General features: G+C 50.8%; 3 protein-coding genes across 3 annotated transcripts; 2 read left to right on the top strand and 1 right to left on the bottom strand.

The window, feature by feature from the left end:
- Positions 1 to 1,354: 1,354 nt before the first annotated feature.
- Positions 1,355 to 6,268, top strand: TGME49_229150 (transporter, major facilitator family protein; the record flags this gene model as incomplete). Its single annotated transcript, XM_018780224.1, has 7 exons — positions 1,355 to 2,705; positions 3,211 to 3,834; positions 4,194 to 4,248; positions 4,568 to 4,875; positions 5,253 to 5,328; positions 5,586 to 5,673; positions 6,227 to 6,268. The coding sequence occupies 7 exons, from the start codon at positions 1,355 to 1,357 to the stop codon at positions 6,266 to 6,268; spliced, it is 2,544 nt and encodes an 847-aa protein (XP_018636918.1).
- Positions 6,269 to 8,735: 2,467 nt separating this feature from the next.
- On the top strand, positions 8,736 to 14,377 carry TGME49_229140 (MaoC family domain-containing protein; the record flags this gene model as incomplete). Its single annotated transcript, XM_002367817.1, has 8 exons — positions 8,736 to 8,750; positions 8,936 to 9,037; positions 9,560 to 9,689; positions 10,126 to 10,253; positions 11,206 to 11,302; positions 11,976 to 12,148; positions 12,884 to 12,965; positions 13,508 to 14,377. 8 exons carry the CDS (start codon positions 8,736 to 8,738, stop codon positions 13,753 to 13,755), a joined length of 975 nt encoding a protein of 324 aa, XP_002367858.1. The 3' UTR covers positions 13,756 to 14,377.
- An 881-nt stretch (positions 14,378 to 15,258) lies between these two features.
- TGME49_229030 (hypothetical protein) lies at positions 15,259 to 19,438 on the bottom strand (the record flags this gene model as incomplete). Its single annotated transcript, XM_002367816.1, has 7 exons — positions 18,596 to 19,438; positions 18,119 to 18,316; positions 17,428 to 17,492; positions 16,641 to 16,784; positions 16,262 to 16,348; positions 15,638 to 15,762; positions 15,259 to 15,376 (listed from the first exon to the last, which is right to left on the bottom strand). Exons 2-7 carry the CDS (start codon positions 18,264 to 18,266, stop codon positions 15,259 to 15,261), a joined length of 687 nt encoding a protein of 228 aa, XP_002367857.1. The 5' UTR covers positions 18,267 to 18,316; positions 18,596 to 19,438.
- Between the last annotated feature and the right edge of the window lie 1,348 nt (positions 19,439 to 20,786).

Here is a 20,786-nt window from a genome sequence, read left to right as displayed (position 1 = left end):
AGAAACGCAGACTTGATTGCAAAGCACCGTCGGCCGTCGAGAGTCGGCAGAAGAGGAGTTTTTCTACTGGAGAGCAGCAGAGTTAGCACACACCCGCGATTAAGCCTTCGAATGATCGCTCAATCGCCTCCTTTCGCCTGGTTGAATGGGAGCGAAAAGGGAGCTAAAAAAAGGCAGGTCGAAACGCATGAGAGAAGACAATTCGGCGTCCTCCTCTTGCCCCCCTCCTCCCCCCGTCTCTTAAGAAGACAGGACTGGACAGCGGAGAGAGCTACGAGGCAACGTGCTCGGTCTTGTTTCCATCTCCATGTCTCGAGGATGGAGTTTCTGAAAACAATCAACTTTTGCGATCTGTTTCGCCCAAGTCTACTTTCCAGCTGAGGTTCAGCGCTACACGCGCAAGAGCAGTCGCTGCGTTGTTTGGGTCGCATCGCGAGACACGACCGCCTTTCGCCGAAAGGCCTTTCTTCATATCTTCCGAGAAGCGCCTTTCCAGAAGTCCCGAGGCTCTCTTTCTTTTCCTCTACTACATGACGCACAGGAGAACGAAAGAGGACTCCGGTGCGTGGTGAGAAAAACGGGAGGCGCAGGCGGCGAGACCATACGCAAAGTCACCTCGCTTTCCTCGCTGCCGTATAGAGGGTACCACACACGACGTCCATTCGGTTCTCCTTCTGTTTCAGAAAGGTGCGTCAATCCTTTAGTGTTTTGTGCCAAGAGGGCGGCATTCTTTCGTCTCCCAGTTCCTCGAGGCCGACGGAACAGCGAAGCCTCTGCACACCTCGCACAGAGAAGCCGACTTCTTCGCTCGCGCCGACTAGCGACTCTCTTCTCGCGCCGCGACGTGGAGGAAAGGTCTCGCGTCCAGACCTTTCAAAAACCGGAAGAGGAAGCGACCCGCGTGCGTCCTTCCCCGGAAAAAGAGGCAGGGCGCCTCGTAGCCCCCCAAAAATCTCTTTTCTCCCCACTCTTCAGGGGCGTTTAGCTCGAGAACGGCGACGACGACGACGAGAGTGGAACCGGGCACCCAACTGGGGGTTCCAGGGTGTGTGTATGTGGTGTATGTACACCTCGAAACGGATTCTGCTCTTCTTGTCGGAAGACGCGTGGTGGTGGAACGGCATGACGCAAGAAAAGAGGCTACCCACAAACAGAGCTTCCTTTGCGCGTCGTTTTCCCGCTTTTCTCGCTTCGTCCTCAGCATCGTTCTCTGCGTTCCTTCTGTGTGTTCGGCTCTTCGTCTCTTCGCCTCTTCGTCTCTTCTCTCCCTCTCCTCGGTTCTTCTCCCCTCTCCCTCTGAGACTTCCTTCGCCTCTTCTGCTTCGCCCTCCCCCTTCCCCCACCCCCCGCGACGATGGTGCAGACGCGAGCGCAGGCCGCGGCAGCAGCGCCTGCTCGCAGAGCGTCTCCGTCCCCGGCGAGGATCGGGAAGAAGGCCTGTCGTCCTTCTCCTGCTTCGGACGTCCAAACAGTGGGTGCGCCTGCAGCGCGGAAGGTCACTCCGAAGACGCCTGGGCGCGCGCGTCGCGGCCCGCCCCAGCGTGCGAAAGAGGCGAAGGAAGTCGCCATCCGCGGAGGAAAAGAGACTCCGCCGGTGGACGACGGCGTTGCCGGGGAACCCAGACAGGCTGGCAGACGCGAGAATCCGACTCCACGCAAAAGTTCCCTCTCGACTGCCCGCGCAAACGCGCCAGAGGAGCGACGAGGCGGAAGCCACACGCGGAAGCAGGTGGACGGCGGGGGCGGCGCGTCGCCTGAAGGCCATGTGGAAAGGAAGGCAGCAAGACCGGCGAGGAACCAGAACGAAGGCGAGGAGGATTTGAAAGAAGATAGAAATGCATCGACTAGCAACTTCTGGTCTGCCCTCTCTTTCCGTCTCCACTTTTCCAGGAAAGGAAGTCAGGCTTCGCATGCGCCTCAGTGCGAGGCCTCTGTGTCGACGGTCGCGACGCTCGGTTCCTCGCAACTTTCTCCGTCCTCCGTGTCTTCTCTGTTTGCAAGTCCGACGCAGCTCTCAGAACATGGAAGCAGGCAATTCACCGCGATTCTCCCGCCGCCCGCCTCCCCTACTCACACCCTTCGTGCTCCTTTCCCCTCGATCTCTCTCCCTCACTCTCCTCCTCACTCTCCTCCACACTCTCCTCCCCTCTCTTCTCCCCTCTCTTCCCCACACTCTCCTCCCCTCTCTTCTTCTCTCTCTTCTTCCTTTTCTTCGACGTGGTGTCGGACGGCGTCGCTGTTTGCCTCTTCGTCTCGGCGCGTGTCTGCGTCGGGGGGTCTTTCTCGGTGTTTTTTCCAGCAGTTTCTCCTCACGTTCTTCTGCTACAGTTCGCTGTACCTCACGCGCAAGCCTTTCGCCTCGACTCGGGCTCTGCTCCAGCGGGAGCTGAGCCTCTCGACGGCTGACATGGGGTGTATCGACACCGCCTTCCTGGGGATGTACGCCTTCACGCAGTTGGTGCTTGCAGCCCCCCTTGCCGCGCGCTTCGCCAATGCATTCCGGGTCTTCTTTCTCCTCGCTTTTTCTCTCTCCAGCGGCTCCTGTCTCTTCCTCGCCTTCGCGCCGCCGCCTCTCCTCCGGCTGCCTCCACTTCTCTTCGTCTGGGCGTTGAACGGCGCAGCACAGGCTCTCGTCTTTCCTTTCCTCGTCTCTGTTCTTCGTCAGTGGCTGCGTCACCTTCCCGGCGGAGGCGGCGGGGCCTTCGGTCAGTCAAACGACGTCTTGCTCGTTCTTGCCGCGTTCCCACTTTTTCTGGAGGTTCTCCGCCTCTGACTGGGGAAGCACCGACAGCGCGCGAGAGAGAAGCTCTGCGAAACGCGCACAAATGTGGCGAGTTTCAGTGGAGTCACAGAGTCGAGGCTCCGCTGTCTTCTTTCTCCCGGAAACCGATCTCTCTCACAGGGAGATGGGTAGCGTTCCCCGTGGTTCGTCTCTGCCGAATCCCAGCGTTGATGTCTCCGGCGGAAAACTCGCCTCTCTTCGTGGACCCGCCCTCCTCTTCTTTTCCTCTCCTTTTTCGCTGCTTTTTCTCTTCTTTTTCTTTGCTTTTTCGCTGCTTTTTCTCTTCTTTTTCTTTGCTTTTTCGCTGCTTTTCTTTCCTGTCCTTTTGTTCCTCTCCCTTTCTCCCCTCTCTCTCTCTCGCTGCCCTTCTCGTTCGCCCTGCAGAGTGCTTTTCGGGTGTGTTTTCTGTCTTCCCCTTCGTGTTGCAGGTTTGTGGTCGACTTGCCAGCAAGTCGGCAGCATGGGCGCGTCATTCCTCGCGGCCGAGTTGATGAGTTCTTCCTCTCTGTTTCTGCTTCTCCTTCCCCTCCCGGAGCCGCGGGCGCCATGGCGCCTCGTCTTTCTTGTGTCAGGTCTCTGCGTGCTCTGCTCGGGGTGTCTGCTCTTCTTCTTCCTCCTTGAAAGCCCGGCCGCGCTCTGCGCAGAAGTCGAGGGCAGCGGAAGCCGCGAGCGCTCCCCCAAATCCGCAGGTGTCGATACACTCCAGCTGCAAGCACCTCGCAGAGCAGCTGCGAGCGCCGAGCGCGAGGCGACGCCTGCGGAGCCGCGACGCAGGTTTGGAGAGCCTAACAGGCGGCTTGACGGAGCGGGCGGCGACGAACAGTCGCGGACTGCAAAGGATACGCGCGCGGAGCGTGGAAGTCGGAGAGAAGAAGCGGCCTCCAATGCACTCAAGCCGTCTGCGGGTCATCTGCTCTGGAAGGCGGCGAGAGTCCCAGGTGTCGGCGAACTCTGCGCCGCCTACTTCTGCATGAAACTCGTGCGCTACCTCTTGATCAACTGGCTACCTCTCTTCCTCCAAACTCACCTGCTTCTCTCGCCACGACAAGCAAGTCAGTCTTCAAAAAAGGCCCGAGTTTCTGAGTCCCAAGTGGAGTCACCTCAGAAAGGCCGAGCAGACGGAGCTCTTTTACAAAGCGTCTAGCTGCTACCTCCAAGCTCAGTGCCTCACTGGGATTCACTGAGTTCCCTTGGTACATCATCTCCATCGGTCCTGTCCTCTCGGATCTCTGTGCGTCCTGTTCGGGGGGCGCTTCTCTGTCTGTTCTGCGCCAGCCTCTTCTTCTTGTTCACTTGATAATACTCCCTTCTCCCCCTATCTCTTCTCTTTTGCTCACCTTTTCTTTCGCAGTGCCCCAGGAACACGCACGCATGTCGAATTCTCTTTCTCCTTTCGATTTTCTTTTCGCAGCCTGGGGATCGATTTTCTTCGAAGCTGGCGGCGTCGCAGGAGCTGTGCTCGTCGGGTGAGACCCCAGTCTCCTGGACTGTGAGACAAGTTCCTGTCTTTCACTTGGCTTTTGTCTCCTCTCTCTTTTCTCCGCTATCTCTGACGCGTCCACTGCTTCTCCTTTCTGCTCGACCGCGCGAGACTCCTCCATGTCTTCGCCTTCTCTTCTCTTTCTCTCCTTCTCCCCCTCTCCTCTCACTCGCTTCTCACCTCTCTCTTCCCCTTCTGCTCTTTCTATCTCTTCTCTTCGTCTTCCTCTCTTCGTCTTCCTCTCTTCTCTCTCCGCTTAGTCCTTTTTTTCCACGTCTGCCTTTTTCTCTTTTTTGCGGATGCAGGTTCCTGGCCGACCGGCTTTGCTCGGGTCGACGATTCATGGTCATCACGCCGCTGTGTGTGCTGGCGGCAGGCTGCGCGTTCCTGCTTGCTGGCGGGGAGTCCGGCGCTTCGAGCCAGCTGTCTGTACACATCCAGGTGCTGCTCTTCTTCCTGGGCGCCTGCGTTGCTGGGCCTGACAGCGTATTAGGTGGAATGGCTGCTGCGGATGTCTGCTCCGATGAGGAGCAGAGAGCACAGAAGGACGAGGGAGAAGAACGCAGAGAAACACGCGAACAGGACCAGCAGCAACTCGCCGCAACGGCCTCTTGTAAGGCTTCAGAAGAGTCTTGCGGTCTTTGCAGAGACTCTGAAGAGAGAACGTATCTTCCCCGATGTCTCTACTACCTGGAAAGACAACGGGGAAAGCTCTCAGTGGAGAGAGAAACGCTGTTCTCTTGCTTCGCTTCGCTTCTCGTGTGAGAGGGCTGCGGCTCGCGATGTGGATCACCGCGGGTCTTGTAGCTTTTGCTCAGGTTCTTCGCTGCTGCCGCTGCTCTTTTTTCGCCGCTCTCCCGGGACAGCCGTTGCGTCGGGTCTTTGTATCTCCTTTACTCGTTCTTCGTCTTCTCACACGCTTCTTCTTTCTTCACTCGTGGGGCCTTTTTTCTCTACTCTTCCTTCTTTCCTTCGCCTGGGTGTTTTCAGGCCTCGTCAACGGCAGCGGGAGCCTTGGGTCGATTCTGCAAGGCTCCGCGACGCCGCTTATCGTCTCTCACTACGGGTGAGGAGCTCGAGAGAACACAGTCAGAAACGAGCAGCCAGAACGCAACGGAAGGCGCGCGAACGAAGCTGTGGAGAAAGAAAAGTCACTCCTCTTCGTGAGGCTGATCTGCCGCCGAGTGCCCGCGAAGGCCTCTGCTTCTTACCTGCGTCTGTCTCCCAGAACCTTGCTGCGTGCTTCTCTTCTTCATCTCGCTTCTCGGCTGTCTCCACTTCTTGTCGATTCTGTCAAAAACTTCTTCCGCTCTCTCTACGCAGGTGGCGCGGCGTCATCCTCGCCCTGGCTGGCACCTGCGGGGCTGCTGCCAGTGCCCTTCTGCCGCTTCTTGCAAGAGACGTTTCTCAGGTGAGGAGCGAAAAACCAGGTTTCCAGCTGCGTTGCGCTTTCAGCTTCTCCGTCCTTTCCATGAAAGAACAACTTCCTTGCATCTCTCTGGTCACAACTATTCAACAGGATAATGTGCGCATGCATAAATGTGTCAGCATTTTACGGTCGCGGCTGCATATATATATATATATATATATATATATATGTATATGCGTGTGTATCTACGTTTTATGTGTGGCGTCGAATCCAGAGATTCATCTCTGCATACGCAGAAATTACCGTCCTTTGTATACATATATATATATATATATATATATACATATATATATACATATATATATACATATATATATATATATACATATATATATATGTCTATATGTATGTATCTGTACGCCAGCGCGTGTTGTCTTTGCAGCGTGTCTCATGCGTGTTTGAATCCTTTTTGCGTCTGTTTCTGGGTACTGAGAGTCCGTGAAGAGTCTCGGTCTCTGGAGAACGAAGTTGCGTTTCCCCGGTGTCCCTCACCAGAATTTCAAGTGCCGTTTCCCTGTGCGCGTCCTTCCTGCAGGTCTTCTCTAAACGCAGGACCGCGGGAAGAAGCAAACAGTGAAATCTGTTTGTGAGACAAGGATGCGGAACCACCTGGGGAAGACCCAAATCGCACGACAGATATACACCTTCTGGGTCTCGTCTCCAAAACCCAAAACTGTGTATCGATTTTTCCAATCATATATATATATATATATATATATGCATGTTATATGCATGTTATATGCATATATGTATAGGTATCCATATCTATACAGCTGTACATGTGTCGGTTCTATCGATGCATGCGGGCACATGCGTCTTTTTCCGCTTTCTCTCGACTCACGTCTTCTCAAGTAGAATCTCTGAGCTAGGGTGGCGTCCTTCAGTCTGGCACACCGGCCTCCCTGTATACATCCGGAAGTGAATGTGAGCAGACTTGTTTCGCTAGTGGACAGAGGCAATTGTGCACATTTGCGCATTCAAAAAGTTGAAATAAAATGGTGGGGACAAGAGGTGCGGGATACCCCATTTGTTGTTTATCTGCTGTCTGCCTTGCCGGTGAACGTGTTTCGAGCTTCCTCGGTTCGTCCCCTCTCGTTTTCCCTGGGTGCACGCGTTCCACTTTCCACTGGACTCCGAACAGAGACATTTCACTCCTAGTTTCCGGAGGAACGCAGCCCAACTCCACATCCGCATTTCTCCTGAAAAGTGCGTGTGTTAGGCTATCAGTCTTTGAACAGGAGTCGGACGCCTCGCCTGCGCGTTGGGAGCCTCATTAAACGGGTCATCGATGCCAAACTAGGTTTCGTCGTATGACACAGCGGTATATCTGCCCAGTAATCAGAGACAGTGTAGCGTTTGGGCTACTGAGTAGGACTCCAGTGGTGAGAACTAACTGTAGTTATGCAGCGCGACAAAGTGCACTTGGACAACGAGAACGACACGAACTGGCAACGTCCTGGCGAGATACGCGTTCTCTGCAGCTTTTCTTCCCGCGTTGAAGGCCATCTCAGAATGCTTGGTGTCGACGTCAGTGCTCTGTGTGGGGTATTGCAACCCACAGTTCACCCCTGTGGACGATTTGCCTCAGTTCAGTCTCTGGGGATTGGTGTTCTGTGTCAGCACATGTAGCAGACGCAGCGAAACTCTCCGGTGGACGAGTTCCTGCCTTCGTAGCACACGCTGCGGAGATCTCTTGGCAATTCATCCCGATGTCTTTAATGCACTTCTTCAATAGCAAGACAGTTTATTTTTCCGTGCCAAGCCATCATTTTGCTCTGTTTATAGTGTATTCTCCACAGTTAGAGAAATGTAGGTTAGATGAAAGCTATATAGAGTGAAAGTCGATCTTTCTGTCGCTTCTATATCCATGCGGAACGGGAGGCGTCTCAGGCAACTTTGATTTCTCTTTCCTTGCCCTCTGTCCTAGACCCAAAACTTTATTCCACGACTTTCTGTAGAGAGGCTCTGTCAGTCAGAAGCATCCAAGGGACTTCTTTCTCGTTTTCTCTCCCTGTAAAATCTCACATAAATGCAGTAGCCAGCAGAAACCCGCTTCTTTCCTCTCTTGCTAGCGCTCGTGGTGCTTATTTCTCTCGACAACTCGAGGCCGGAAATCACGGCCAGACAACCGGGGGTGAAGTTCAGCAAAGGAGACACAACCACTTCTTCTGTCGCCTTGTAGCCTTCCAAGTCCTCATCACAGAGGCCAAAAAAGGCGATGTTCTTTGGGTCAGCGGAAAACACCGGAAGGGTCACGTTCGGGGAGCCACGAATTTTGTCTCGCGTGGACCGAAAAGAAGATCTGAACGATGAACTTGTCCAAGGAGAACCGAAATCTCAAAAATCCATTTGAACGGAAAAGAACTCCCACGCCTGCGTCGCTATGTCACTGCTCACCGAAGGAGCACAGCTTCAGATGTACACGCTGTTTTGGCAAGAACGACACGAAAGTGGATACGCTTGTGATCGAGTGTGTACAAAAGATCGGCTTACGTGTCAGGCACACATTATAACGGAAATTTCAGCTTGTTTTCACCGCCGATTCTGTAACTGTATGTGTCTCTGTTTGAGTTCACCAGGAAATGCGAAACTCGTGACCGTTTCGCTGTCTTGCGGGCTGTTTTCTACACTTTCCCTCGACAGTGACTTCACCAGAGACACCCTGCCGCGAGTTACCGCTTCCCTTTCTGTTTAGAAGAGAAGACACTGGCGGCAAAAAAGCAAGAAAAGATGTCGAAATTCCCAGACGAAATACAAAGTGAAACGTGCTGTCTGGGAGTCGGGGCTTGGCGTCTTTTTGACGACAAACGCAGAGCACGACGTGCCTGGTTTCTACAGGAAGGCAAAGGACAGAACTAAGCGAAACACGTAGTTTTGAAGTTGTTAGGATTTCCACTTCGCTCATCTTGGCCCCCTCCCAGAAGCTGCAATTCCCTCGCTACCTAGATTTCCATTTTCACGGTAGTGCACAGCAACAGAAGCTCCGCCACACGACCTAGATCGAAAGGCCGAGAGAAGCTGTTTTCAGTCTCAAGACCGAAATCATGAAGCCAGAGAAGGTGAGAGCCGTTGGGTTGACGGTTTCCGTGGAGTAGACCGCAAAACGAGGAAGGACGCCAGTAGCGTAGGGGAAAAATCACACGATACAGCCTCTCGTCCCAGAGCTTGAATTGCCAGGTGTCACGCGGGGGAACCTTGTTCGTTTTTCGCGAGTCGTGATCTGGTTTCTGTTTGTAATACGCAGGTAATTCGTGACAAATGCGTCGGTCATGTTTTGGGAGAAAACCGGACCTCCTACACAACCAGAGACTCGATAATCTACGCTCTCGGTGTGGGCTGTAGTCAGGTGAGACTTGAAGCTGTTTCTCAACCCGCGAAAGAGAGGAAAGACGCGTGGAAATTACTTTCCGAAGAACCGACCTCCAAAACGAAACCACATTTCTGTCCCTTGTGTTCCATTCTTTCTTTACAGACACACAAATACAAGCAAGCAAGGGAAGCTGTGCATGTATATATGTATGCATGTATGTATGTGTATTTGCCGAATGGTCTACTCCTATGCAAAAGGAAAAAGGAAAATGAATGTCTCGATACTCTCGGTTTTGTTGCATATCGTTTGTGGCCGCGGTTTGTCCATGAGACGACCTCCTTTTTGTGCCGTCCGTTCCCCAGTTGTCGTTGCTTTCTTTTGGTTCGCTCGCTCGATTCCTGTTAACACAAAGTCCGCCCGCAAATGACTCCGGGGCACTTTTTTCGAGCTAGGTTTCGACTAGTTCTTCGGGCGCGTTTCTGTGAAACGTGTCTTCTCTTGTTCTCGAGACTTGACCCGTCTATCCGTGGGTTTTATCCGCTGTCGTCTTTTCCGCAGGATCCGTTGAACGACGCAGACCTCCCGTACACCTATGAGCGACATGAAGACGGTTTCCGAGTTATTCCTTCCTTCGCCACCACTTTCCCCTCTTTTGAACTTTTGCTTGAGGGACTGCAAAGCTGTCCCGGTACAAACTCCTTCTAGGGAGAAGTGGCATTTACTATTTTAGAGGCGTAGCAGCAGGATGGGCATTCCATATGTTTCACGCTCCAACCTCTTTCGTATGCCCAGAGACCTCAACATGCACGAGCATCGCATAACTGGAGTTACAGTCTCTTAACTACCCCTTGAAGGTCTACAGAAAAAAAAGCTTTTCTTCATTGTATGCCGCAGCCACCACGTTATCCAGACACGTAGTGCACAGGGAGCCCCCCAAGCGGAATGGTGAAATAGGGTCCCCGCATACACAAGGGTTGAAGCTCCTTGTAAGAATCGCATGCTTCTCTGAAGGTTCTTTTTTGCAGCATGAATCCTCAAATCGCGCCTTACAGCGACACTCGATGGAAACGGTGCATTCTGGTGCCTACACAAAGCCCATTGTTTGATCTTGTTTGCTGCCTCAGGGATGCCCGAGTTCAACCCCATGATGCTTCTGCATGGTCAGCAAAAAGTCACCCTCTTTCGGCCCCTGGAAGAAAGCATTCCTCGACTCATTCATCGTTCATTCATCAGCGACGTCGAAGACAAGAAAGTAGGAATCGGGGAGGACAACGGTGACATCTTCTCAGAAGTCTAACCCGTAGAAAGCCGTAAATGTATGACAGAAAGTACCCGTTGCTACACCGGAGACGCACTTGCCTCCCAGCATCCAGCGTTCTCAGTATAGGAGGGTGAACTACGTACGTATTCGAGTTTTGTGGCTTTGTCGACACCCGCGCCGTTGAGTTGTGGTTTGTGACCCTCTCTCATCAGCTGGAAGAGGCACAAAAAAGCGTGAAGACTTGGCTGCAGCATGAGACAGTTGCAGATCAATACACAGAGAAGAAAGCTGTGCAACACACAGGCAGGACGAAACTCGAGATTATGTAGAAAAGGAGTTATAGACTAAAGAAGTTGTTTTCCCTCTGTATTAATACCGGTGGTATGAGTAATCCGAATATAATCCATGTATTACGCCTAGAACGAAGCCGAAGTGGAATTAGCGTAACGCCGTAGGCTAGTGAACTCCCATGTTTTTTTCCTCAAGCAGTTCAGTGGGGTTGGACAGGCCCACTGGTGCTCCGTAATAGTTCCAGTTTCCAAGAAAAGAGACGCAGTAACATATTTTTCAAATAAAAACAGCGACACAGCAAAAACTGCTACACTGTAGACAGAGACTTCGTATGCAGAGGTAGACACAGAACATGCAGGCGAAACTCGAGTTCTCCATAGCTGACGTAGGAAGATGACGGTAGGGGGATTGCTCAGATAGTCCTTTCCAGATTTTGAAGAAGGGACGCCAATTACCTTCCCCACTGCGCAAAGAAATGAAAGTACGAAAAACTGTAAACTGTGTAAATGTGAGGTAGAGGAATATCAAGAGGCACTTTTACACTGACTGGGCGCTGTTCCCGTCTTGATGTTTCGACAGTAATTACACTGCTGTTCCTCATTTTCATTTCTGTTTGTAACGGGCTTGTCTTTTTTCAATTGTTTTCTCTCAGTCGGGCGCCTTGGTCACAGTCACCTCTGACAGCAAGTGTGAAGAAACCGGAGTTCTGTTCTGCCGAAACGAATGCAAATTGTTCATCCGGGGACTCGGTAAGAACCGCTGAGCTTGAAATGCATCGACAGGCGAGCATTTACGTGCATTTTTGTAATGCGTGCGCAGAGGACGTAGATAGAAAATTCCGCAGATAGACATTTGCATAAATCTATTTGTATGGATGTATATGTATAATCGAAGGTGAAGCGGAATCTGTGCTTGCAAATTAAAGGCGTGTGCCCCCATATATATATAGATATATATATGCATCTTTAGATTAATGGAAAGCCAGTGAAAGTCCGACTGTGGATTCTGTGCGCAAGCAGCTTCATCTAAATCTATCTTGTTTCACGAACACATGCCAGCATATACTACCTGCATGTTGTTGTATATATACACAGGCGGAATTACACATGCCAATATCGTTTTCTTGTCTGTCTTTGCACAGCTACATCTTTACATACCACATAATTACATATATATATATATATATCCTTGTATATAAACAAGTTCTACATAGGCCACTTAGATTCGTTTTTCTCTTTGTTTCTTTGTAACTTTGGCTGCTGCGAAAGGTTTTTCTCGTTCGCTCTGACGTGGTTGTTTCATGTTGCCGGAGTCTGGTCTGGGAGAGAGGTAGTCACTTCGACCTGCCTTCCTTTCCTTCGGTCTCGCTGTTTCTTCAGTTTTTTCCTCTCTTGCGTCTGTCCGTGCTGTGTGACTTTCCAGGAAATTTCTCCTCTGCGGAGGACGCAAAACGCGGGGAAGACGCGAGAAGTCGAGACCGGCGCAGGAAGTCGAGTGTTTCCTTCCAAGAGCCGCCCACAAAAGTGGTAGATGTGAAGACACCCGAGAATCTCGCGCTCCTTTATCGTTTGAGTGGAGACACAAATCCCCTCCATGTACGAAAAAGGTTTTTCTTGTCGCTGGTTTCGCACGGCAACTCCCATCTGTGCCCCGCCCCTGGAGCACTTCTCAAACGTGGTGTGTTGTATTCCCTTCCAAAGGTTGTTAAGTTCACTGTCCACTCTTTTACGTCTCGAGGCAAGTTCTCCGGTCACAAGAAGGAAGTTTGAGCATGCAGGAACTGCAAGTCCAGAAAACTCAGTGCCAGCCCACCGGTTCGTCACCCGACGCCATGTCGTTCACGTGGACGGTGTTTTCTAGCACTTTGTGCGGTGTCAAGACAGTCACTCGCAGATCCTTGGTACAGACGCAAGGTCTTCTTGTATTTTTGGCACTCATACACGGTATCGAGCTACGATCTACATAGGTTCCGGACAAGAAGTGAATTTCAACGTCCCACGACGTTAACGCTTCATTTCACTTCGGCTCTGCTCTCGGCGCTAGTCAGGGATTCCTGCTACACCTTGCGCTAACAGCTACAAAAGAGAAACACTTCCAGTATAAAAGCAATGTGCACAGGTGCAGATGCGTTGACACACGGAGGCACACATAAACACACAAGCATACAGCAGAATGTAGAAACACACACGTACAAAGACATATATATATATATATGCGTATCTGTGTATGTGTACACAAAGAGAAGGATGAGCTTTCACCTTTCTGTGTTTGTCGCGGAAGACGCAATCATCTTCTTTCTATACTTTTCTACTCTTTTCTGTCGTCTGTAGGTGGACCGCCAAATGGCTGCGATGGGTGGCTTCAAGCGACCCATCCTCCACGGCCTCTGCACCTTCGGCATCGCCACTCGGGGTAAGCGAAAATGTTTTTTTTGACATTTTCTTTGTCAGAGGTACTTGAACTTCTCTCTCGGTGGACCCGCACCGGCTGCAGTCAATGCATACAAACACATTTTGATATGCACGTAGATGTGTATATGTAAAAATTCTATAAGTGATGCATACGGCTGCGAAGATATACAAATGTAAATATAGATAGACAGATATATATGCAGAACTAGGTAGAAATAGTTAGATAGAAATAGGAAGAGAGAGATAAATAATGGTTATAAAGGCAAGAAGAAGCATAACCGTATAGTTCTGCGTAAGGAGAGAAGTGAAAGCAGGCTACAAGATCCACTCCACACACCACCAGTAGAGCAATATGTGTGTGTTTGGACCTGATTTGTTTCGTCTTTCTGCACCACCTCGTTTGTGAAGTGTTTCACTTTCTGCGAAGGCGCCACTTCACACGTCTTCGGCGTCGTATTCCCGCGTTTACTCGGTTCTTCTCTCTCGGAGAGGAAAGGCTTTCTTCAGAAGCTGCGTCTGACCTTCCTCCTTCCCTGTCCGCAGTCATCATCCAGTCTGTCTTGGCAAACCAGCCTGAACGCGTCGCTGCGGTGTCTGGTCGATTCTCCGCTGCTGTCACTCCTGGCGACCAGCTCCGCGTCCAGATGTGGATTTCTGCCGAGGAAGGCGCGCCGGGGAACGAAAAGGCTATTCTCTTCAATGTCATCAATCGCACAAGAGACGACCAAGTGTGCCTCGAAAACGGCGTCCTCACAGTTCGTAGCCCCGGCCTGCAAATCGCCAAACTGTGATTCAAAAAGGCGATTTTTACCACGGGAAATCGATTCCTGCGTGATGTGGACTTCTAAGCCATACACACACATGCGTACAAATGCAGTTTTTATAGAGCGCTGTAGATGCACGAGGAACAAGGATAGACATCAGTGTTGATTTATCGAAGTAGGCGCAGATAGATGGATCTATACGTAGTTGCGTCTGTAGCTCTGCCTCAATGTATCCTTCGAGAATATTCTTTCCGGATCTATCGACGAACGCATAGAAGTAGGAATACATGGATGTTTACATTTCTATATAGAAGTGTGCATACGTTTATAGACATGTATAAATATATATGTATATATATATATATATATTTATATATATTTGCATATGCATATATATGGTGGGGATTTGTAGCGTGTAATCGTTCCACACCAAGAACGGCAACAGTTATCTCCTTCCCCGCTTGAACGACGTTCGCTCCACCTCAGCTCAGAACGGTTTTTCTACCAAAGTCACAAACGAAACACTCAGCTTTTCTGTGAGAAAGCCGCCGTGTCTGTGGTAAGCCGAAGACAGAAACCGGGAGACCTTTTTTTTGTCTGTGTCGTGCTGAAATATAAAGACATTTCCTTTAATGGACTTCTCCCGTTTGAGGAAAAGCACGGTCGCGCCCAGGTAGTTGCGACTGTGGGGAGAGATGAAGGGGATTCTCGACTTCCCAGATGTGGAAGACCCGGGAGCTATTCTGTGTACTGGAAATCGCAATGGCAGATACGTATTTGCTGAAACTCCGAGTGTATGCACACTTTCGAGGTCTCTCGCTGTCTCAGAAAAAGTGACAGAGGGAACCGGTGGGTAAGAAGGGAGACACATCATCCCAGAGGGGATGCCCTGTATCACCAAATATGCACAGAAGAAAAGAACACCGTTTCACGTTGTACGGTCCAGAGAGAGGATTCGCTCGCACTGAAAGAAACAGAAACAATGGAATGCGTTTCTTCTCGCTGTGGAGGGAACGGTCTTTTGTCAAAACAGGAAACACGCGAAACGCGGAGAGCAACGGAGGCAGAGGCTTGCAGGATTAGCATGCGACGGAGAATCCTCGCGCCGATACACACGAGGTGACACAGCGAGAAGCAGCGAGCAAGACGCGTTAAACAAAGTGAAGCGAGCGAACAATTGAAGGCCGAACGGCAAGTGTGCCATCAGAAAGGAAACCTGAGTTGCTTGTCAGGCGCCTGTGAAGAGAGACACCCCAGATCAGCGACCGAGAAACAACGAGAGAGAACGCTGCACCCGCTGCAGCCTAAGATGCAGACTGAAGCAATTTACGAAAAACGCCAACATCGAAATCTGCCGTTTTCATCCTCTCCCCCTTGTTCTGTCTCTTCTTCATTCTTGCTCTCTCTCCTCTCCACTGTCGTGTTCCCTCGTCACCACCCTTGTTTCTTGCTCTCTCTCCTGCTCCCCCTCTTCGGCGCTCTTGTTTCTTGTTCTCTCTCTTCTTCATTCTCTTGTTCTCTCTTGTTCCTTCATGCGTTCTTCTTCCTTCTGAGTCGAGCAACCTTCTTTGCTGTGTCTGTGAGGCCGTTCTCGAAGTCTTGCAGCAGTTTCGTGAGCTCCTCGTACAGTGTGTCGATCAGCAAGTACCTGAGAGACAAGCGGAACACCCAGTTACCGTTTCGAAGAGAGCACATCCACCTGCCCTGTCAGCTCTCTCTCTTTTTGTCCATATTTGCGTCCTGTCTTTGAGGAGCAGAGCGACGGCGAATACCCCCGGAACCCACGCAACCAGCAAAAGACTCGAGTTCCTTGTCCCGCTTCCATCAGCTCTGCCTGCCAACTCCTTTTGCATGCTCCCTTGTCAGTTTTCAGTTTTCTTTTCATGTTCTCTCTCGCGTCTCCTCTCACCCTTTGCTGTCAAAGAACCGACCGACGTTGGAGGCTGTGGAGAGGTACAGACTTTTCTGCCGTATCGCGAGGACGAGTTCATTCGAGCTCCGATCGATGTGACTGTCGATGAAGAAGGAGTCGCCCTACGACGAAAAGACACAAACAAATCGCTCCGGAAGTAAGGCAGGAGCTACGTCGGGAAAGAAGGACCGACGCGAGGCGCAGAGAGGAAACGCTTCCAGACGACTTCACGCGAATGAGAACCGCGCCGTTTTACTCAGTACCACCGGGTCTGACGAATCGTGATGGCTCTCTGTTTATATCCATCTAGTGATGCACAAGAGTCGCCTCGGACCCTGAGGGGGGACAAGAAGAAGCAGCGGAACGGAGACACAAGGCGTCTGTCTCACAGATTCTTCCCTCTAGCCTTTCGTCGTCATGCGAGCCAGTTTGCTCCAGAAGAAAAGGAAACGTCGACGCGCAAAAGGAGCGAAAACCACTCAAGCAACGGATGAACGAGGCGCCTCTGTCTCCCAGTTCCGACGCCCCCGCGTACCTCATCTCGCTGCGTGCGAGATCTTTTTTCTCCTCTCTTGTTCCCCCCCCCCCCCCCCACCCCCCAGCCCCCCGGTGCAGCCTCACGTCCTTGTCTTTGAAGCATGCAATCGCGTTTTTCACCCAGAGCGTCTCGACGAGGAGGAGAACGAGGAGCGAACCGAAGAACGCGGCCTACAAGCACAAGGAAGAGGACAGAAAAGGTTGAGGGCGCCACGAGAAACCGCCGTCGCGATGAATCTCCGCAAGTTCCTCTTCCTCCGTTTCTCTAGTTTCGAGAAGCGCTTCGACACACACAGGAAAAATGCGAATACGCCGCTGACAGAACTTGCTCTTCTCTCCTTTTCTTCTGCTTCTCCCTCACTTTCCCTCGTTTCTGCGTCTTTCCTTCCCTCTGAAGGCACTCGGCGGCCACTGTGTGCGTCCCCTCGCTGCGTTCTGAAAAACGCTCGTCTCGTCGCCTTACAATCGAAAGCTTGAGAGACGGACCGTCGGTCGCGACAGGGATTCCAAAAGACGCGTAAGCCGCTATGCAGCAAGCGAAGGTGGCGACCAGGAGACGAATGTTTGAGAACAGTCGGTGCTCTTGATAGCCCAAGTGCACCATACACTGGGAGAAGCGCACAGAACGGAGAAGCCGAGGGAGCCTTTGGAAGCGTTTTCGAGATGGAGGGACAATGGAGAAATAGCTTTCGAGACGTGGAGCGGCATAGTTTGGAAAGTCGTCCAAACAATAGATTTCACATTTTCAAAGCGTACAGACGCGAGCGAACTACATGCGTTCTGGTCCCGGCTCTCGCCTTACGCCTGACAACGCACATCTTCTTCAACTCAGTCTCCTTTCCACGCACAAGGAAGTCACGGCAAAGAGGCAAAGCAGAAAGAGAGGAGAGGCGTCTCCCTCGGGACTTGTTGCAGGGTCGCGAGAGCAGAAGCTGCAGGAAGGGATTTGAAATTTTCGGCGACGCAGAGAAACAAGCAGGCGGAGAGGCCGATGGCAGGCAAGTGACGAAGACCCAGTCTCGAGGAAAGAGAGCGAAACGAGAAGCAGGAAGTCGGCGAGAAAAAAGAGAGACAAAAGAGAGAAGACATGCAGAGTCTCTATTCGCCATAGCTCCTGTGGGTGACAGGCTGGATAAAGAAAGGACTCGAAGAACAACAGAGAATCGACGAAAGACGAACGAGAGACCACGCGAGAGCAGGGGAAAGAACCACCCTAAAATCTTTTGAGAAAAGGAGCGTGCATGCCTCACGTCAGTGACGTAATCTTCGACGACGCGCAACAGCTCCATCTCGCTGTACAAGTTGGAGACACGCCCTGAAGAAAGCCAGAAAGGAAAATGAGTGAAAACTCGAAGTTTACTCTCGTGACAGAAGAGAGTTCGACTGGAACAAATCGTCTCCCAAGTCGTTTTATATTTCACGAACCCTACACGTTTTCCTCCAGTTGAGCACAACAGAAATCCACTCAGCGCAAAATGCCTCGGCATACGCCAGAGATCTCTTTTTCCTCTGCCGGACGGCTTCTCATACGCATCGATCCATCAAAATACAGATATATATATATATATATACATATATATTTGCATGCATGTACATGTGTATATCTATCTATCTACCTATCCATCTGTCTATATATATATATATATATGTTAATATGCATGCATCAGACTCCTGTGTGCATTCTAAGCATTAAAGGACCTGGCTGTGTTCGCCAAAGAACAGTGGTGCGGACTGTTTCGAGAAGGTCCGACTCGGCGCAAACACTTGCTAATCGGTACGTACAACTGAAACGCTGTGTGCATGTGCATGCGCGAATGTACATCTCTTCGATTAAGACAAAGTCACAAAGAGGGAAGTTGTTTATGAGACACCTTTGCAGAACAGAGAAGTTCGCGAAAGTGCGGACAGGTGGAGACGTCGAGCTGAGGTGGACGGTCTTACGCATGTTTGAAAGAATAGACTGAAGGCGCTTCTGTTCCTCCTCCTCCTCTGCCTGGTACTCGTCTGTCGCACTGGAGGCGGAGTTCTCTTCGGGCACTGAGGCGACGGGAGCCGCAGCTGCCTGCTCCTCTTTGCCTTTCCCAGCCATCTTGTTCTCCACAGACGGACAGCTGACTCTCCAGAAATCACCAGATTCTTCTAGAGATCCACATGCAGAGACATAATTAAATAACTGTATAGATAGATACAGATGTATATATATATATATATATATTTATGTGGACATAGATGCGTATAGATAAATATACATATATATAGATGGATATGTATTTATTTATGTGGACATATATGTATATAGATAAATATTTACAGATACACATGTAGATATGTGGAAGTATAGGTGGATTTATGGAGATAAATGTGCGTATATGTATATGTGAGAGGTAGTTGAGCGCCCTTAGGGGTATTCGCGTTTACTTGCATGCGAACAGAAGACGGCGTTCCGTAGCAGGGATGTCGCTTTCGCGTGTGTTCTCTTCGTACGCGAGCAGCGCTGCGGAGAGAAAGAAAACTGAAGAAGACGAGGCAGGAAGTAGGTGGAAGGAAAAACGGGATGGAAGGAAAAACGGGACGAGAGAACTGGAGAGTGCCTCTGGAGAGGTTTCCCACTGTGTTATCGGAGGAAGAGGATGAATGAGAGCAAGAAGAAAGAGAAGAAAAAGAAGGCGTGAACAAGCAAGAGGATCGACGCCTCTAACAGAATGTCTTTATAAAGAAATCAACAAAGGTGCACAAGACAGAGAGGGAAAAGCGAATTCTCTTCCCCTGCGTGTTCGCGGGGTACCTCCCGTGGACGCGGCTCCTCCTTGTCGTGATTGCTCTCTACCGCCGGCGTCCTTCAGTGAACATACACTCCAGAATTCGGAATTCGGCGCTTTTTTGCGAGTTTCTTTCCACGATTCTTGCGCGGGAACTGTTGCGGGGCTTGGCGGACCCTCCTCTCGGTGTCATCGCCAAGTCTTCCTCGGAGTTGAAACGCGTTGGAGTGGGGAGGAAAAAAGAAGGAAAGCGAAGGAGCAAGAACGAGAGAAGAGAGAGAAAGCGACAGCAGTTTCCCGATAGGTGGAGAGGAAGTTCCACTGACGAGGTGTCGAGGAAAGGAGGCAAGCCGGAAGACAAGCAAGCGAGACACACCGCGAAACGAGGCGAGGCCAGGGGAAACAGGGGGACAAGGTCGAAGAAAGAAAAGTGCGTTCAGTGCTCCTTAGCGCAGAGGAATTCGAGATTCACTTCTTGTGCAGCGACACGAGTTGAAAAGAGCTCCCCAGTGGAGAAAAAACGAGAAGACAGGCGTCGATTTCTCGGGAATTTCCTGGCGAATCTTTTCTTGCATGCACCCTGCTCCAGCGCGGAAAGAGCGCGGCGAGGCTTTTTTCGGTGAAGACAGGGCGCGAGGTGGACAGACGGGACAGGAGTCTTCTTTTCAGCTTTTAAAAACGAGAACGTTTCTGTTTGGTTCTTCGTTTTCTCTTCTTCCTTCTCTTCCGTGTGTGCACTGCAGTCTCCTCCCGCGTCTCTCCTCTTCCTGCCCTGCGTTTACTCCTCGACTACCGCTGTTTGTGGTCGGCGCCCTGGCACACACTGCCGGGTGTACAGACACTCCAAGAGAGCAACGCCTCAGGCTCCAAAAAGGTATACATGCACTGTGGGAAGAGGAGTCGTTCCGGAGATGTGCGCATGTTTCCGAGCTTTCCACTTCGAAATGGGGAGAACTTTTGCGGTTTATCGCGTCTCGCTCCTCACTTTTCCCGAACTTGCGCAGGAGGCCTTAGAAGAAGTCACTCTCACTAGTGCTACTTGACCACAACGGGGAAACGGGGAACCTCGATGATCCACGATGCAATGCTTCTACGATGCTCGTCTTCTATGCACAGCAATAGACAAATCATTTATGGATAGAAAGATAGGCACACCGGAGATACGAGGAGGAGGGCCAAACAGCCTCCAGCTATTGTTCTACATATTGCGTCTATACAGTCCTACACAAACATGCATCTACCGTAGACGTATGTGTACGGACATGCGTATACAGTGAGTTGACTCGGAGAAGAAAAAAAGATACGGCGCTCCAAGCCTCACACGTTCATTACGCTTTCTTCCCGAAAGTTCACAAGCGGAAAAGGGTGAAATATTTGTCTTCACCTTCAAGGATAGACTTTCAGAGGAACGCGTCTAAGGATACATGCATGCTCAACAAGGTGTCGAACAAACGCCTTGCACCGTACTTTCTGTTCAGCGAGGTCATCTCACATTGAGTTCAAACTCGAAACGCTGTCTGCCCCTGCTCTCTCTCCTCTTGGTTTCCTCTCTTGCAGACGAGCGCAATTTAAAGCATACGTCCTCTTCTTTGTTTGTTCTCTTCTGAGAACACCCACCTGTCGACTCCCCAGATTTTTCTCGCTTGCCTGTCGGACGAAGTCTGCTCAAGTCTCGGAAGTCGAAACACAGCGTAGCTTTCTCTCTACATATTATTTGTCTCTATATATGTATATATATTTCTCATATGTTTGTGTATCTACCTACATTTCTATATACATACGTACTTTCTGTATTTACATATCTGCCTGCATCTATCTGTCTATATATATGTATATGTTCTCTCTATATA

Source organism: Toxoplasma gondii, chromosome VIII, assembly GCF_000006565.2.
Source record: "Toxoplasma gondii ME49 chromosome VIII, whole genome shotgun sequence".
NCBI classification, from domain to species: Eukaryota; Apicomplexa; class Conoidasida; order Eucoccidiorida; family Sarcocystidae; genus Toxoplasma; species Toxoplasma gondii.
Note: the sequence above shows the minus strand (reverse complement) of the source record. Positions and strands in the feature narration are given on the sequence as shown.